Source organism: Dermacentor variabilis, chromosome 3 (assembly GCF_050947875.1).
Source record: "Dermacentor variabilis isolate Ectoservices chromosome 3, ASM5094787v1, whole genome shotgun sequence".
Classification (NCBI taxonomy): domain Eukaryota; kingdom Metazoa; phylum Arthropoda; class Arachnida; order Ixodida; family Ixodidae; genus Dermacentor; species Dermacentor variabilis.
This window is the reverse complement of record NC_134570.1, coordinates 8,293,593-8,310,671: the sequence shown is the minus strand read 5'-3', so window position 1 is coordinate 8,310,671 and position 17,079 is coordinate 8,293,593. Positions and strand designations below refer to the sequence as shown.

Sequence of the window (17,079 nt, the reverse complement as noted above, 5' to 3'; positions counted from 1 at the left end):
TTTAGTCCAGCCCATATCACGCTGCACACCTTCGTTTGCAGTCTTCCCGTGTGCGCCCAATGCGAGGCGTCCCGCTGACCTTTGGTTCCCATCGAGTCCTGATTGTACCCCTGACTTAAAGCAAACAGCCGCATTTCCAAAAGTAAGTCCTGGAACCATTACACCTTTCCACATACCCCGGAGAACCTCTTACCTATTGCATCCCGATAGCACCCTGTGCTTCATTATGGCTGACATTTATCTTCTCCTTCACTGTTATTGTTCTTTCCTGTGTTTCCGCATATGTATTGCCTTCGTTTATCCATATACCAAGGTATGTATATTCTCTTACCCGAGGTATTTCCTGGCCCTGTATTGCCACTGTCTGTTCACTGTTTTCATTGAATACCATTACACCTGATTTTCTAACACTAAATTTCAAACCTAAATTGTTGCCTTGCCTTCCTGTTCACAGATATTAGCCAGACATTGCAAATCACTTTGCTTGTTAGCTACCAACACAATGTCGTCCGCATAAAATAAACCTGGAAACTGCAGCTCTACTATACTGTACCGTCTGTTTGTATGAGAGATTAAACCCGATATTGCTTCCTTCTAGCGCCCTCTCCATCTTCACCATGTACATCATAAACAGCAATGGGGATAAAGTGCTCCCCTGCCTCAGTCCCTTGTTGATATCAACTTTCTCCTCGCTCCTCATCCCTTCCTATTCAACGCAAACGGTATTGTCTAGGTAAATCTCTCTCAAAAGCAGTAGACAATCGTCACCTATCGTCACACAATCTTCTGTACGCTTACCGCCACCTACTTGTGGGCGCACAAACCTCCGACGTGTTATTTTGTCAGAAAGCAGTCAGATACCGCCCAAAGTGTGGTGCCTCTATAGAGCCCGATCGAAGCCCAAACTATTGCTAGAACTTTGACGACGCTGGTCCGGTATGCTTGACATCGGGGGATGTACGTCAAATCTTGTGGCATTTTTCAACCGGTCGATCTGGAGCGGATTCGCGCTTTCCGCTGGTCGTTTCGGATCAACTCGCTCCGCGTCCTATCGCTCTCACTTGCTCCGCCACCGAGGCGCGGATACGGGCGGAAATAGCTCGCGTCACTTCCGTTTTCAAGCGAAATCGGTAAGCTGCAGGTAAGCCGCTTGTGTGCAGGCGCGAGTAAAAGTGCGCGCGAGAGAGAAAATCTGGGGGCTTTTGCTCCTGCCTGGGCTCTACGGAGGAGATTAGCGCGTGTTGTAGGCGTTTGTCCCTAGGCGTGCCGGCATGGCGGAGTGGGGTCGGTGGGGTCGAGTTTACTTATTGGCGGCGAGGAGTTACGGAGTCGCCATCTATCGGAAGCGCCTCGCTGGCGTAGTATGAGGGATCACGCGGGGCGCTCCTCATAGGTTTTGCTGTCAGCGCTCACTGAAAACACCACGCGCGAGCTCTCCTGGACATTTCTGTAAGTGCTTTCGAAACGAGAGAATTTTTTTACTGTCTAAATAATAATCTTGGGCAAACTGAAATCACAGACTCGTTTGCAGACGCTATCTCTTTACCGAATACGTACATGAACGCCACTGCGCGCGGTCGCCGCGATGGAGACTTCCGAACCAGCTTTCTTGCGTGAAAGGTGGGTAAACGCTGAGAGCAAACAATGTGAAATATGTTCTTATAGGGTTTGTATACTAAATGGAGCGCAATAGAATGAAGCCTCAATGCAGCGATCGCACAGATTCGCAGCGACCGACTGCGCGTCCGCATGCTTGTCTGCGCACTGTTTCGCTTTCGCCGCGTGCGCGTTTTCGCACCGTGCCATGAGCTTTAGGCCGCAGAATATGAGCATTTGACAGTATACAAGCAAGCATTGTTGCGTGGGCGCTATCAGAGCTGTTCGAAAACAATTTCATTGTAGAGACTTCGACGTCTACGGGGACTGTAATGTGCGGTCGCGACGATTCAATCTTTCTTTTTCTTCTAAATTCTTGGACGTTTCAATATTATTTCTCGAGTTGCGTCACACTGTATGCTTATTGGTGTTTTCAGCGTGCGATTTCGCGCTGCTTGTTTTTTGTAATCCAGTGCACAGAATTCATAACACAAACATGACCATATGCCATGCTTTTTTTAATGCACTTCTTACCGCTCCTTTCCAGTCCAGTGAACTTGCCAGTATCTATAGCATCGACAAGTTTATAGACCAAACCGTCATGACATTAGTCGGGCAACGGACTCGGCCGAGCGTCTCAGTGCGCGTTTTCCGAACATCGCAGACCCGGCGCCGTAGCAGAAATCTTCCTCGCGTCTGTGCTTGCTGCATACCAGAGTTGTAGCCGATTACTGTTTGCCGGTTTTATGTTTCGCTAGCCAAGCTTCACGCAGCTTCTTGTCCTGCGGGTACGTGTGAATAAGGCTGACACCGCGCTCCGTTGCGTACGTCCGGCACTGCGGCACCGAGCAGTAGCCTACCATGTTGCGCGCCTTCAAAGGCAGCTACTACCTATTGTAGTGCTTTCCAGCGTTGTAAAGGAGACACTTGAAGCGGGAAAATCTCGCCACTAAATGAGGACCGCAGCGTACAAGCGAATTTAAACTCTCATTTTCAGCTCGCTTCGGCGCTCCCGAAGCAGCCGACGCGGCCGCGATGTCCACGTGATCCCTAATAGCACGTCACGCCGACGGTGGCGCGAGCTTTTCCAGTGGTGGAGCTCGATGCTGGCTGCCAGCGCGGTAAAATAGGTGAAGCAGCGGGCACTTTACTTCCGATCTGGCGACCGCTGTGTCGGACGGAGTGTCCCGCACCTGCGGCGCTTGTACTAAGTCAATCGTGGCGGATAATAGCTTTCTCGCGTCTTACAGCGATGTACCTTGTAAACAACATCACAGATGTTTCTCTGGGAGCGGTAGCGACCGTAGTAGTAGAGCCCCGGCCGCATATATTGAAGATCTAGAAGGCAGAGCGCCTTAGCAACCGCGGTTGGACGTAAGGGGGGTGAAAGGCCACTGGTGACGATGACTGACTCAACACAGGCGCCGCAGGCTCGGGAAAGTCTGTGCGACGTACATTCAGAGGCACAGTTCTGACTGGTGTTGCACAAGTCGCGGCGCGCGGTAGTGCTGAACTTGGCGTCACAAGTTGGCAGATGGACGTAATTATATTTATTCAATCGTGTTTTTTACTAATTGTAACAATGTGTCATTATTTCGCATTATTGGCGGCACCTCCAGGACACCAAAGCGGCAGCGGAGTCACCAAACCTAGAACCCGGACTGCTCCGTGGGTTGCGGCTCGCCGAGGCCTGCGCGTGCCAGGGGTGTATAATATAGGCTGTCCGCAGCCAATTTTTTATGCGAACACCCCGGGGCACGCTTCGGCCTCCGCAGCCGCAACCCAAGGGCCCCCTTGCTTCCAGCTTTGATCCCCCCGCTACCCCTTGAGTGCCCTGGAGATCCTGCGCCGCCTGCTTTATTATACACTGTAAACGAAAATAAACCCACCTGGGAGTTTTTAAGAGGTGATGTGCCCTAAAACCTCCCCTCTCAAATATTTACTCCGATGTATGGGAGCAAAACAGCGCCATCCCCTCGTTTCACTCCGCTGGCTAGCTGCGGGAGTATTAAGGCGACATGACGCGATTTTACTCCGCTTAAAAATCTTGTTCTCCCGTGAAACTCCGACAGGGAGTTTTAAAAAAACTCCCATCCGCCGATACAGGTTGGTCACGTGGCGCTTCCCATGAGGCTGTGCGCCTCGCCAGCGACCGGGCGCGTTCGGCGGAGCGGGCAGTGCTCATGGCTGACGGTTTGTTTACGTCTGTGAAGTGTCGTCCCGCGATAGCGTTTCGTCAATTTGTTTCCCGTATTTCCTTCCAGAAAGAGTTATTGGCATGCCTGAAGCTCACTGTATCTCAGCATCAAGTACATTAGCTGTGATCGCTTTGCTGACAACGATGATTGCAAGAACCACGTTTTCAAGTGCGGAAAAAGGCTTAGGTATACCTCGAAGCTGCTCACTGGCTCGTGATGTCGGCTCACGTTCTGGCTGTGTTTTCGTGCTGCGTCACCCTGTCTTGTGTTCTTCAGTACGTGAAATGCGACTTCTATGACCTTTTAGTACATGCTGACAACGTCCAGTGTAGTGTTTGAAAGGACCGCGTAGCAATGGCAACAGTAGCCACTGTTCGAGCGACGACATCCGTGCTAGTCGCGCATGAATGGCGTAACCCAAGTTCGTTGCGGTGCTGTGTTGCCAGTGAGAAAGACCGGAGTGCAAGCAACTGTTTTTATGTATCTGTGAACGGATATCCTCGCCCGAAGAAAAACGGTAGGACATAAGTATGCGTACTGAAAATAAAGCTTCTTATTGAGCGATGTGAATCGAATTGTTATCGCGCATATATGTTTTGGTCACGTCGTTGCTTCCTATATTGCATTAACATTACGCTCTATCCGAGACATTGATTTAGACGCATGCCTGCTGGCTCCGAGTTTAGGGATTCACTCGACAGATCAGCGATGTAGCTCCTTTTCGCAACCGAGACAGATTTCTCGGACGCAGAGCAAGTAGTGCGGTGTATAAAATGTATGACTGCGCATTTCTCGGTGTTAATTATGTCGGCTGCTGCGGGTCATGCTCAAACGTAATAATTTCTTGCTACGCTACCACTATATCGCAAAAATTTAATTTTGCTATGCAACACATGCACTTACATTTTTCTTGCTTACTGTAACTAACGCACTACTTTTTGGCCGCGAACGCCGGCAGTGTGCGAAGTCGCTTCAGCACTCACAGAATGGCATGATAATTTTGAAAAATTACGCCATTAACTTTTTCTCTCTCACTATTTTGAATTAACAGTTTTGTGTTGCTTAAGGTATTCTGTTAATTTCAGAGAGAGAGATCTCGTATGAACGAGCATGTGAGTCGTAATTCTGAAAACAGCACAGCTGCTCCCTAGGCGGTTTCGAGGCACACAATATCGTGGCTATATATACTGGCACCGTTGCTTCTTGAGTATCGCGTGTACGTGTGATGTCTTTCAAATTTCTGCATTGGGTGTTTCTGAAATGTTTATGTATGTCATGATATATGTGCTTTCATTGACTTGTTCCGTCGAATTCGACGCGGTCTCGTGTGCATATTTCGAAATTTGACCAGCAGCCTCTGCATGTAAACATGTTCGCGCAAACTCACGCGATGGCTCTTTTTATACTCCCATTGCACCTCGAAAGAACTCCGTCAATAGCAAAGCAAAAAATAAAGAAAAGACAGAAAAAAACTCCCATAATTCCACGCGAAAATTCCGCTCGTACGGAGTAAAAATTCTACTCCGATCATACGGAGCAAAAAAAACTCCGAACCGGGGGGTCGCTATAGGACAAGCAGTATACTCCCACCTGGGAGTTATTTCCGTTTACAGTGTAACCACAGGTGCTCTCCTGCACTGTAAACGGAAATAACTCCGAGGTGGGAGTATACTGCTTGTCCTATAGCGACCCCCCGGTTCGGAGTTTTTTTTGCTCCGTATGATCGGAGTAGAATTTTTACTCCGTACGAGCGGAATTTTCGCGTGGAATTATGGGAGTTTTTTTTCTGTCTTTTCTTTATTTTTTGCTTTGCTATTGACGGAGTTCTTTCGAGGTGCAATGGGAGTATAAAAAGAGCCATCGCGTGAGTTTGCGCGAACATGTTTACATGCAGAGGCTGCTGGTCAAATTTCGAAATATGCACACGAGACCGCGTCGAATTCGACGGAACAAGTCAATGAAAGCACATATATCATGACATACATAAACATTTCAGAAACACCCAATGCAGAAATTTGAAAGACATCACACGTACACGCGATACTCAAGAAGCAACGGTGCCAGTATATATAGCCACGATATTGTGTGCCTCGAAACCGCCTAGGGAGCAGCTGTGCTGTTTTCAGAATTACGACTCACATGCTCGTTCATACGAAATCTCTCTCTCTGAAATTAACAGAATACCTTAAGCAACACAAAACTGTTAATTCAAAATAGTGAGAGAGAAAAAGTTAATGGCGTAATTTTTCAAAATTATCATGCCATTCTGTGAGTGCTGAAGCGACTTCGCACACTGCCGGCGTTCGCGGCCAAAAAGTAGTGCGTTAGTTACAGTAAGCAAGAAAAATGTAAGTGCATGTGTTGCATAGCAAAATTAAATTTTTGCGATATAGTGGTAGCGTAGCAAGAAATTATTACGTTTGAGCATGACCCGCAGCAGCCGACATAATTAACACCGAGAAATGCGCAGTCATACATTTTATACACCGCACTACTTGCTCTGCGTCCGAGCAATCTGTCTCGGTTGCGAAAAGGAGCTACATCGCTGATCTGTCGAGTGAATCCCTAAACTCGGAGCCAGCAGGCATGCGTCTAAATCAATGTCTCGGATAGAGCGTAATGTTAATGCAATATAGGAAGCAACGACGTGACCAAAACATATATGCGCGATAACAATTCGATTCACATCGCTCAATAAGAAGCTTTATTTTCAGTACGCATACTTATGTCCTACCGTTTTTCTTCGGGCGAGGATATCCGTTCACAGATACATAAAAACAGTTGCTTGCACTCCGGTCTTTCTCACTGGCAACACAGCACCGCAACGAACTTGGGTTACGCCATTCATGCGCGACTAGCACGGATGTCGTCGCTCGAACAGTGGCTACTGTTGCCATTGCTACGCGGTCCTTTCAAACACTACACTGGACGTTGTCAGCATGTACTAAAAGGTCATAGAAGTCGCATTTCACGTACTGAAGAACACAAGACAGGGTGACGCAGCACGAAAACACAGCCAGAACGTGAGCCGACATCACGAGCCAGTGAGCAGCTTCGAGGTATACCTAAGCCTTTTTCCGCACTTGAAAACGTGGTTCTTGCAATCATCGTTGTCAGCAAAGCGATCACAGCTAATGTACTTGATGCTGAGATACAGTGAGCTTCAGGCATGCCAATAACACTTTCTGGAAGGAAATACGGGAAACAAATTGACGAAACGCTGTCGCGGAACGACACTTCACAGACGTAAACAAACCGTCAGCCAAGAGCACTGCCCGCTCCGCCGAACGCGCCCGGTCGCTGGCGAGGCGCACAGCCTCATGGGAAGCGCCACGTGACCAACCTGTATCGGCGGATGGGAGTTTTTTTAAAACTCCCTGTCGGAGTTTCACGCGAGAACAAGATTTTTAAGCGGAGTAAAATCGCGTCATGTCGCCTTAATACTCCCGCAGCTAGCCAGCGGAGTGAAACGAGGGGATGGCGCTGTTTTGCTCCCATACATCGGAGTAAATATTTGAGAGGGGAGGTTTTAGGGCACATCACCTCTTAAAAACTCCCAGGTGGGTTTATTTTCGTTTACAGTGTGAGGCCTCCGTTTGCCGGTTACATGTTCCCTCCTGGAGCAGTGCTTGTAAAGAATCCAATGTATCGTCGCGACGAAAAAAAGTGGCCCGTGACTTACACAACGCCAGTCAGAACCTTGCCCCTTCAGACACAGCGATCACCAAATGGGGCGTCCGTGCCCACTGCCTCACCGCGCGGCAGCCAGTGGCGCAGCGTAAACAAACTCGATCGCACTCCGCAATGCCGGTACAAGCGCATACAACACGTGCTAAGAAACCTCCTCCGTAGTGCCTAGGCAGAGTCATATATTCAAGCAGCAAAAGCCCCCAGATTTTCTGTCTCGCGCTCCGCTCTTTATCGCGCCTGCGCACAAACGGCTGGCGATCACTCAAATGAACGTCTCGTGGTACGCACCACATTGTGTTGCTTCGCAAAATGGCTGCGTTAGATGCTGCTGCAGAGCTCGCGTTTAGCAATGAGATCGGACGACAGCAATTACGAGGTGACGCAGGTGCTGTGCGAAGCCTTCTATGTACGTTGTCCATGTACAATCCTTGCGGGCGCGACATGGAAATGACTGACTTTGCGATGGCCGCGGTCAAATTACGCACGGGGTACGACGACTTTGGTTGTGGAAACGTACAGAGCGGAAGTCGGGCATGGTTTCCGCAACCAGTTTGTGCGACGTGTACTAATACTTCCTGTGTGGTCCCCCGCGGAGCGTTTTTGCGCTCCGCTGGCCGATTCGGATTTGTGAAACCTGAGCGCTCGCTCAAGGATTTCGGTGGCCCCTCCAGATCGACCAGTGAAAAACGCCATTAGGCCAGTAAATATTTCTGGGTGAGTTCATTCCCTGTATCACATTGAATATTTAAATTCTGTGACTGCCGCTCCCTAAAAAATTGCTCAGTGACGAGGAACGGAGACGTCAAAACGCTTTGAGGGAACGTGTACGGAACGCAGCCAACTTGGAACGCAGGTGAGAGCTTGGTCGGGCAATGTACGCGCGGAAAACGCAAGCAGCGAGAGAATTGGATCTGGAGGAGAAACTTCTGAAAATTAGGACGTGTTGAAACCCAGGCGTGCGTGTCGTGCGGGCAAATTATGCGAGAAAGAAAAGCACTACAACAACGGAGAGCCCTTACGCGAAGGAGGACGCAAACGAGCGCGTGATCGGGCAACTTGTGCGATACGTGAAGCAGTACAACAACAGACAGCGCTTACGCTGCAGGAGTTAGCTAATAGGTTGCGTGGTATTCTTTGAAGTTGCTTATCTCTTAAAGTACGGTAGTCTTGGTTTAAAGGGCAGAGTATAAGCTTCATAAGTATTGATTCTAAAGACTGCTACGAGCTATGTGGTGATTTCATAGTGGGGAGTGTCTGCCCCATTGCTTTTTTTTTTTTTGATAGAAAGTAACCAGACAGCAGGGGGCGCTGTCGAAACACAAGACGTCACGGGAGGTCGGAGTGCAAATTTCAACGCCATCCTCCTTTCATTGTTGCGTATTTTCTGGCTTACAAAACCGCTTCTCCCAGTAAGAGTGAGCGTCTTGATATTTTCCAAAGGGTATAGTTGGACTTAACACTTAATTAAAGGCACTCACAGCAATTAGAAGCAGCCGGCCGCACATGGAAAGCCTCCACTCGATGGACTCCCTCACCAGCAAGAGGAAGAGCACGACTGCTGTGCAGGCGATGGCCTTCTTAGTCAGTCTGCGACGCGGCAGAGCGCGTTTCTTCTCGTTGGTGCTGGAGACGAAAGCCCGCGCCACATGTCGAACCTCGGCTCGCGTCAGGCCGTCCGCAAAGCAGGACTCGTACAGGGCTTGCAGCTCTCTGTCCAGCTTCAACTCCTTCTCCGATGGCATCGTGTTGACCTGCAAGCCAAACTGACTTCTTCGGTCTAAGACAGGGCACGAGGAGCAAAAACATTTATTCAGAACCGTATTAGGACGGAACAAAAATGTCACTTGGTGGCCTAGGCCACTTGTGGTCAGGTGGCCAGAAGTCCTTCGACACTGGCGGCTGCAGCTGCCCGCTGCATGACCCAGATTTGCACGTCTGTATCCGAGGTGAGTAGCCTGGCCTCCCACTGCTGAGGAGCTGCGATTCGCAAGCCCTTGGGATTGTAATTTCGGGGCATATGAGGGCAACTCCACGAAATGTGATAGAGGCCCGCTCGTTCTGTTAGGCAGAGTAGGCCGTAGCTAAAGCATATGGAGAGGTTTATGTATGAGTATATTTAAAGGGACACCGAAGAAAAATACTAAGTCGGCGTAGGCTGTTTAAATACCATTCCAGAAATCTCGCAATGCTTGTTTTGTGCAAAGCCTTGGCTTACGAGAAAATTGCATCTGAAGGGTCCAAATACCTTTATCGCAATTCAAATCTCTCCTCATCCAACCGGGGAGGGGTGACGTCGCATATGTCATCACCGCCCTTTGATGCCGTTGGTGAGTAAAATGGAGCCCAATAGACGGCGATACGGTATTTTACACAAAACGCAAACGCGAAGCCATGGAGAAATATAGCCAAGACAGGGGGTGGATTCGCCGCTGTTTTTGGCCAAGTTGCGTGGACCGTTCAGGCATCCCGCGATATCACACGGAAGTGAAATTTTCTCCCACTTGCAGTTTGTGCGAGTTTTGCGAGCTCGCAAAACCAGCGCGATGCAGTACGCGATAACGAAACTACTGGAACGCGAAAGCGCGGGCGACGCAGAGTCGAGCGAAAGCTAAACATTAAGATCGCCCGCGTCGTTGTCAAGGGTAATAATGTCAATGAGGTCGTTTTTCTAAAAATGTCATAGAACTGGCGAAATAACGTTCTTTTTCGTGTTATAATGCAATAAAATGATGTTTATATAACAAGTGGTTGAGTACTAGCGACAGAATTTATTTGAGGAGTGCCTTCGTCATCGGGAAAGTACTTGAATGTCCCGGGGGAGTCTGTAATCGTGTCCTGCATTTACTTCAATTTCTCTATTACTAAGGCTCTATTCGCGATAATATTCACGCCTTAGGGATTCTCTAGCCTTAAACTACTACTTTAGCTTGACTTAATAATTGTCTTTAGTGTCCCTTTAAGGAGAATGGAAAGGTATTCGTTTGGAGTTTCTTCCAGACGATTTCCTGTCTTTTAGTTAGTTTTTTGCCTGCGGCGAGATGGACGAGTCTAGCCAACCCACGATGTTGGGTGACTTCCTGTAACGTTACCATACGGTCGCGCATCGACCGCCCCGTCATCTCTGTCTTCCATATGCTCAACTCCGGGTAGTAGTGCGCGCCCTTGTATACGGGGGGTGGGCCGCACGCCGGAGGACTCGCAAGATGCGCTGGTTGTATGGCTCGACATTGAAACTGGCGATTGGGGAAATATTGGTGATAGTAGCAACAGCTAAGGCTATCAGAACATATTAGACTGGATTCGTATTAGGGCTGGATTGGTAAGCAGTAATATCTTGAGGGCTGGACAATAAATAAATAAATAAATAAATAAATTTTATTGAAAATAATACCGAAACCTAAATAATGATACTGGGCGTAGACGAAAAACATTATTCCAATTATGCGATATGCCTTCTTCAAGTAATTTCTTATTTATTGTTTCATTTACCTTCGTGCATAACATCGAAAAAAAGGAGCCAAATAACTATTTCTGGATTAGAATTCGGTTTTCACCTTCAAGTCTCCGTGGATATATCAATCAGAATTAATATTAAGCGTTCCTGGTGGCAAACAAGCTTTTCACATTTCCCGGTAACAGGCAGTTTCTTTAGCTTGTTCGAAGTTATTATATCGACAGCAAGCAGATATCTACAGGATATTGAGATGGTCTAAGAAGCGTCACCATTCTTAACAAAGGGCCCTTTATTTTGCGGGTGTCGTCACCGCAAGTCCGGTATTTTCACAAATCCGTGCTAACTTGCAGGTTTAGTGTTTACGTTCGTTAGTAACAGGCCAGTTGGCGCAGCAGTGTCAAGAATACAACATTGCAATGCACAGGACAGAGTGCGCTCTTGTATCGTCTTGCTCTCTCTCCTGTGTATCGCACTATATCATTCTTGGCATTCTTGGCATTCTTACGTTTTAGGCGTTGCCGAAAAAGACGATTCGTGTAAGTTGGAGTACAGGTCATTTTAATAAAATGAGACTTAGAAATGTCACGCAACTACGCGTTTGAAAAGCCCCCGCATTTTTTTTTCTTCTTTCTGTTCTCTGTGATCGCAGCCATGCATCCTTAATTGCTATATTTTGCGGTGTGCTATTATTCAATAATAATTTTGCCGCACTGAATACCTTGCCTTAAAGGGAAGCTGAAGAGTCTGTCGAATTCATCGCCGAGCCCCCGAATTTTCTATTCGCACGTGTGTTGTGAAAAAGCCTGCATGCAGCTACCATAACGCAGTGCAAGCGTAAAGTTTGCATGTGTTGGAAAGCCTGCTCACGCCAAGACGCTGCGCTCCCCCTTCTCTCGCACACATAAGAAACCGACCATCTCACGTAGCCGACGGAATTCGCCGGTTACGAGTAGCGTGCGGATGGCGCGCTGATGAAGGTTCTATACTACACGTGCTACAACAGCCTGCAAACTTTTCCCGCGTTTAAACCGTCTGTGTAGATTGCCGACAGCTTTGGGGCAGCGCACAAATTCTGAAGATCGCATCACCGCTTACGTTCTACGAGGAGGCATGCAGGAATATAACAGTACAGTTGTTTGCCCGAAAATGTACTCACTGGAGCGCTGAATGCAGCTTAGCAAATAACATACTCGCCAAAGAACATTTCCACAAGGAGATGCTAACACTTCGCCTTCGTTCGAGTGGAAAGCAGTGCTTGCACCAGCATTTTTTGCTTCTCGGAGAGGCCGGCTCTTCGCAATCGGCTCGTACATGTAGTATGTACAAGTATGTACGTACGTGTAGTATGTACAAGTATAAACCCCTTACAAGTGATCTTGCACGCGACAGCGACAGCGCTACAAGCGAGGCGATGGCTGTCGCGTTCACTCATCGTCTGCAAGCCGAACTCCACGCGAGCGACGGCTTTGAACGACGACTTCCCGGTATGAGGGCAGCAATATACGCGCCGAAACTAGCGTGACGCATGCTTTATCAATTTAAGTTGATGTATTTTACTGAAGAAGGAGCATAAAATATTTCTGAAGGTCTTGCACTAGGTTCTTATTCTTGCACGTGTAAAATTCAATAGTTTGCTCGTTCCGTGCGACAAACAGTAGTATTTGAGTTATGTACATCCAGTTTCGACTTCGCACAATTGGCTAGTCGCTCATAGCATTTCCGGGCGACGAGCGACGAGTTATATATTTCCAGAAACGAGCGATCGAGCGACAACACCGAACGATTTGTTCAAGCGACGGCCCGTTTTGTCGCTCGAAGCCGTCGCCCGTCACCGTCGCGCGCAAAATTGCTCTCGTAGAGTTCGGACTTAACGCCGAACTCCTCAGAGAAACGCAAGCTCTCGAAAATTTCCATCACCGTCTCAGCAAAACACCACCAAACTACTTTCCACCGTGCTTCGTGTGTAGCGGCAGCAGTCGGTCCGGACGAACACCATTGTTGACGTCACGAGGCGCCCGACCAATCACAGGCGGAAACGAGGCACGCGAGCTGGGCGTGTCTGCTGCTGCACTTTTCGTCGAAATAAAATATGTTTGCGCTTTCTTTCGCTCAATTTCGATGCGATATTCGAATTCAGAGGGTTGAAAACCACGGCGTACTGCTCTTCACTCATTTTTTCTGGAAAAGCTTTCAGCTTCCCTTTAAAGAGGCCCTCGAACATGTTTCAAGCCACCGTCCCTCGGTCGCGGGTTTTGTGGATTGACGGTTCGAAAGATGGTGCGCAACAAGAATGGCACCGAACGAGAAGAAAGGGAACCGATAGGCCCGATTTTTAATAATCAAAATGTTACGGGGTTAAAAACAGTCAGACTTGTATTTACAGAATATTTACAATAATTATGTCAGCTGACAAGATGGTAGCCAGCGCGCGAAGCCCAGAACATCGTCTTCTTTTGACGATGATTAAAACATGATCTTCGTCAGCGTGTCACATGACCCCCAGCGGCTGAAGCACCGGCTCGGTGCTGGTTAGGAGGCGGGCGAGTGATACAACCTAAGACGCGCGACGTAGACCACGTCGGAGCACGAGCATATCATAATTGGATTTCTCCGCTCTTTCTGCGCATGTGGGGACTTTCGGTCCTTGAGATTTCTCTTCGCGTAGGTACTACGGAGAACAAAGTTGTTAGCTCCGTTCGTCCCTAGCCGAGCTGGCAACGCAATCGACAGAATGCGTGGCCGGCAAGGCGAAGAAGCCGTGTCCAAGGTTAGTTTGTTGCTATTTTGTTGTGACGGTAGCATATTAAATTTTTATAGTCGCAGGGGGATACGCCTGGAAGTGAGGTGTCTTCTCGGATGACTTTAGTGGCAAAGCATTACATCGTGCCGATGCATTGTTCATTTGTGTCTTTGAGCATACCATACACTTCAGGGGAATCGTGGGAACGGAAACAGTTTGTGAATTCAACTGCTGTGCCGATGAATTAGTTCTTAATGTAACTGAGCATACAACACACTTGGAAATTCGCGGAAATGGACCTTTTTTTACGCTGTATGTGAAAGTCTTGAAACTTGCGTCGCCATGCAATCTGAGCCGTAAATCGTTGTGAAAGCTGTACAGCCACACTGGCAAAACACTACGCCCTGCGGATGAATACGGAACAAATGTATGCTACAGAAAAATGGTAGTCATGCAATTTCATAGCAGCAGTAGACCCTTGTGAAAGCTGTACAGTAACGCTGATATTGGCTACGTGGTGCAGATTCGTAGCGATTCTGAGGTGCTTGTGCGCAAGGGTAATTAATGAAGGAGCGCGTATTACTAATCCCGGCTGTTACGATGTCTAACTCATATACGGGGAGCTCTATGTGGGCGAAGCAAGGGCTCAGATCGCTACAACCGCGTGCGAAATAGCTCTGAAGGCCTGCCAGTACACTTGTTCGGCGTCTCTGTGCTTGTATTGCGACAGGAGACGTGACGGCAGGTGCGGACGTATATCCCACTATATCCTGACAGTGACCGCTTTCCACTCTTGGTATACTTCTCCGCAATACACTGCGCATGCTTGATTGCGCGACATTGCTGCCTCACGGCGAAGCTGACTTTAGGCAAACGGCATTGTGCAACGCTCGAGCATTCTTGTCCGTCACTGCGGATAGAAAACGCATACACGTTCAAGCTATTTGAGGTGCATCATTTTGTCGATGTTTACCCCTCTTTACTAAATGAAAAGGATAACGTACGCCTGTGTGGGTGACTTAAAAGACTGATAAAAAGCCTGGTAACCTATGTGCAGTCAGTCAAAAAACACTATTTATGCAGCTGTCCACGCTCCTGTAAAAAAAAAAAAGTGCAATTCAGTGATGACCCTCTGGAGGTGGATCCGCACCTATGTAAGCACAGCCGGCTCATCAGTCGCAAAGTAGGAGCTGAAGAGAACTTTTTAATGCTCGTTATACGACATTGATAGCGATTCATTTGTGGTCAGCCAGTGACAAACGCATTGCACTAAACAGTGAGACTTCGCCTTAATCTGCAATGCTTATGTGGCGAACAGGAGAGCAAAAGGTGAAAACAATGTTTTCATGCAAGGCAAGTCATCCATGTAGTGGAATTGCGTTTATCGTTGGTGTAATGTTGACGCATTTACTTTCTGAAGTCGAACTTTTACTGCAACTTAGTTTCCATTGGTGCAGGTGCTTCTACTGGCAACATCCAAACTATGAGTTATCAAATCAGGTTGCCGTCTTGTAGTTTTTGAAGTTTTCCTCCGTTCTTAAGTCTTTTCTGAATCTGGAAGAGCTGGCTCATTGCACAAACCACGTAGCCAATATCAGTGTTACTGCACAGCTTTCACGAGGGTATACTGCTATGAAATTGCATGACGACCATTTTTCTTTAGGATACCTTTGTTCCGTATTCATCCGCAGGGCATAGTGTTTTGCCAGTGTGGCTGTACAGCTCTCACAACAATCTACTGCTCAGATTGCATGGCGACGCAAGTTTTAGTACTTTCACATACAGAGTACAAAATGTTCCATTTCCACGAATCTCCAAGTGTGTTGTATGTTCAGTTACATTAAGAACTAATGCATCGGCACGGCAGTTGAATTCATAAACTGTCTCCGTTCCCGCGATTCCCCTGAAGTGTGTGGTATGCTCGACGACACTAATGAACAATGTATCGGCGCGACGTTATGCTTTGCCATTAGAGTCATCCGAGAAAACGCCTCACGTCCAAACGTATCCCTCTGCGACTATCAGAATTTAATGTGAAACCGCCGCAAAAAAACAAAAAAGCAACAAACTCGCATCAGCACGGCAGTCGAATTCATAAACTGTTTCCGTTCCCGCGAATCTCCTGAAGTGTGCGGTATGCTGACCTTGCTCAACGACACTAATGAACAATGCATCGGCACGATGTAATGCTTTGCCACTAAAGTCATACGAGAAGACACCTCACTTCCAAAAGTATCCCCCTGCGACTATAAAAATTTAATATGCTGCCGTCGCAACAAAATAGCAACAAAGTAACCTTGGACACGGCTTCTTCGCCTTGCCGGCCACGCATTCTGTCGATTGTGTTGCCAGTTCGGCTAGGGATGAACGGAGCTAGCAACTTTCTTCTCCATAGTACCTAGGCGAAGAGAAATCTCAAGGACCGAAAGTCCCCACATTTCTCTCTCGCGACCACTGCTCCTCGCGCACGCGCAGAAAGAACGGAGAAATTCAATTATGATGTTATCGTCGTCGGAGCGATGCGGAGCCACGGTTGGCTCAAGAGGAGTGATTTCGTACGTGACGTCAGATACTTGATGAAAGACACGGTAAGGGCCGGAGTAGCGTGAAAGTAGCTTCTCCGAAAGGCCAACACTTCGCGGCGGCGACCAAAGGAGAACCAGGGCGCCCGGTGTGTAATGGACGTCACAATGGCGGGCGTCATATAAGCGCCGCTGATTGTGCCGCGACTCCACTAGTCGACGTCGAGCAATATGGTGTGCTTCTTGAGCTTTGAGGATGGCTTCACGGGCGTACTCGATTGGACGTGGAATTCAGACTAGCAGGCAGAACGGTGTCGAAAGGTAACGTAGGGTCACGGACAAACAATTCGAAGAATGGAGAGAAGCCTGCGGTATCATGGCGAGACGAATTACAGGTGAAAGTAGCGAACGGCAGCGCAACGTCCCAGTCGCGATAGTCATCGGAGACATACATGGACAGCATGTCAGTAAGGGTGCGGTTAAGGCGCTCGGTTAGACCGTTCGTTTGTGGATGGTAAGCTGTAGCAAGTTTGTGTTTAGTCGCGCACGAGTGTAGAATGTCATTGACAACTTCAGAAAGAAAGTAGCGGCCTCGGTCGGTGAGGAGCTGTCGAGGGGCGCCGTGGTGAAGGATGACGTTTTCTAGGAGGAAGTCGGCGACATCGGTTGCACAGCATGTCGGAAGAGCTCGTGTGATTTCTTATCGGGTGGCGTAGTCTGTTGCTACAGCAATCCACTTGTTTCCCGAAGCAGACGTAGGGAAAGGGCCTAAAAGATCAACACCTACACGGAAGAATGGTTCTGATGGTACGTCAAGTGGTTGAATGCAACCAGCAGGGAGCCTGGTCGGCTTTTTGCGTCGTTGACAGAGATCCCACG

General features: G+C 48.3%; 1 protein-coding gene across 1 annotated transcript in view; it reads right to left on the bottom strand.

The window, feature by feature from the left end:
* The window catches only part of LOC142573903 (uncharacterized), a 244,863-nt gene that overhangs the window by 143,615 nt on the left and 84,169 nt on the right, over nucleotides 1-17,079 (bottom strand). Inside the window, exon 4 of the mRNA XM_075683112.1 lies at nucleotides 8,963-9,235. Coding sequence (XP_075539227.1) covers nucleotides 8,963-9,226 — 264 coding nt within the window. The 5' untranslated portion in view covers nucleotides 9,227-9,235. The remainder of the gene's footprint in view (nucleotides 1-8,962; nucleotides 9,236-17,079) is intronic.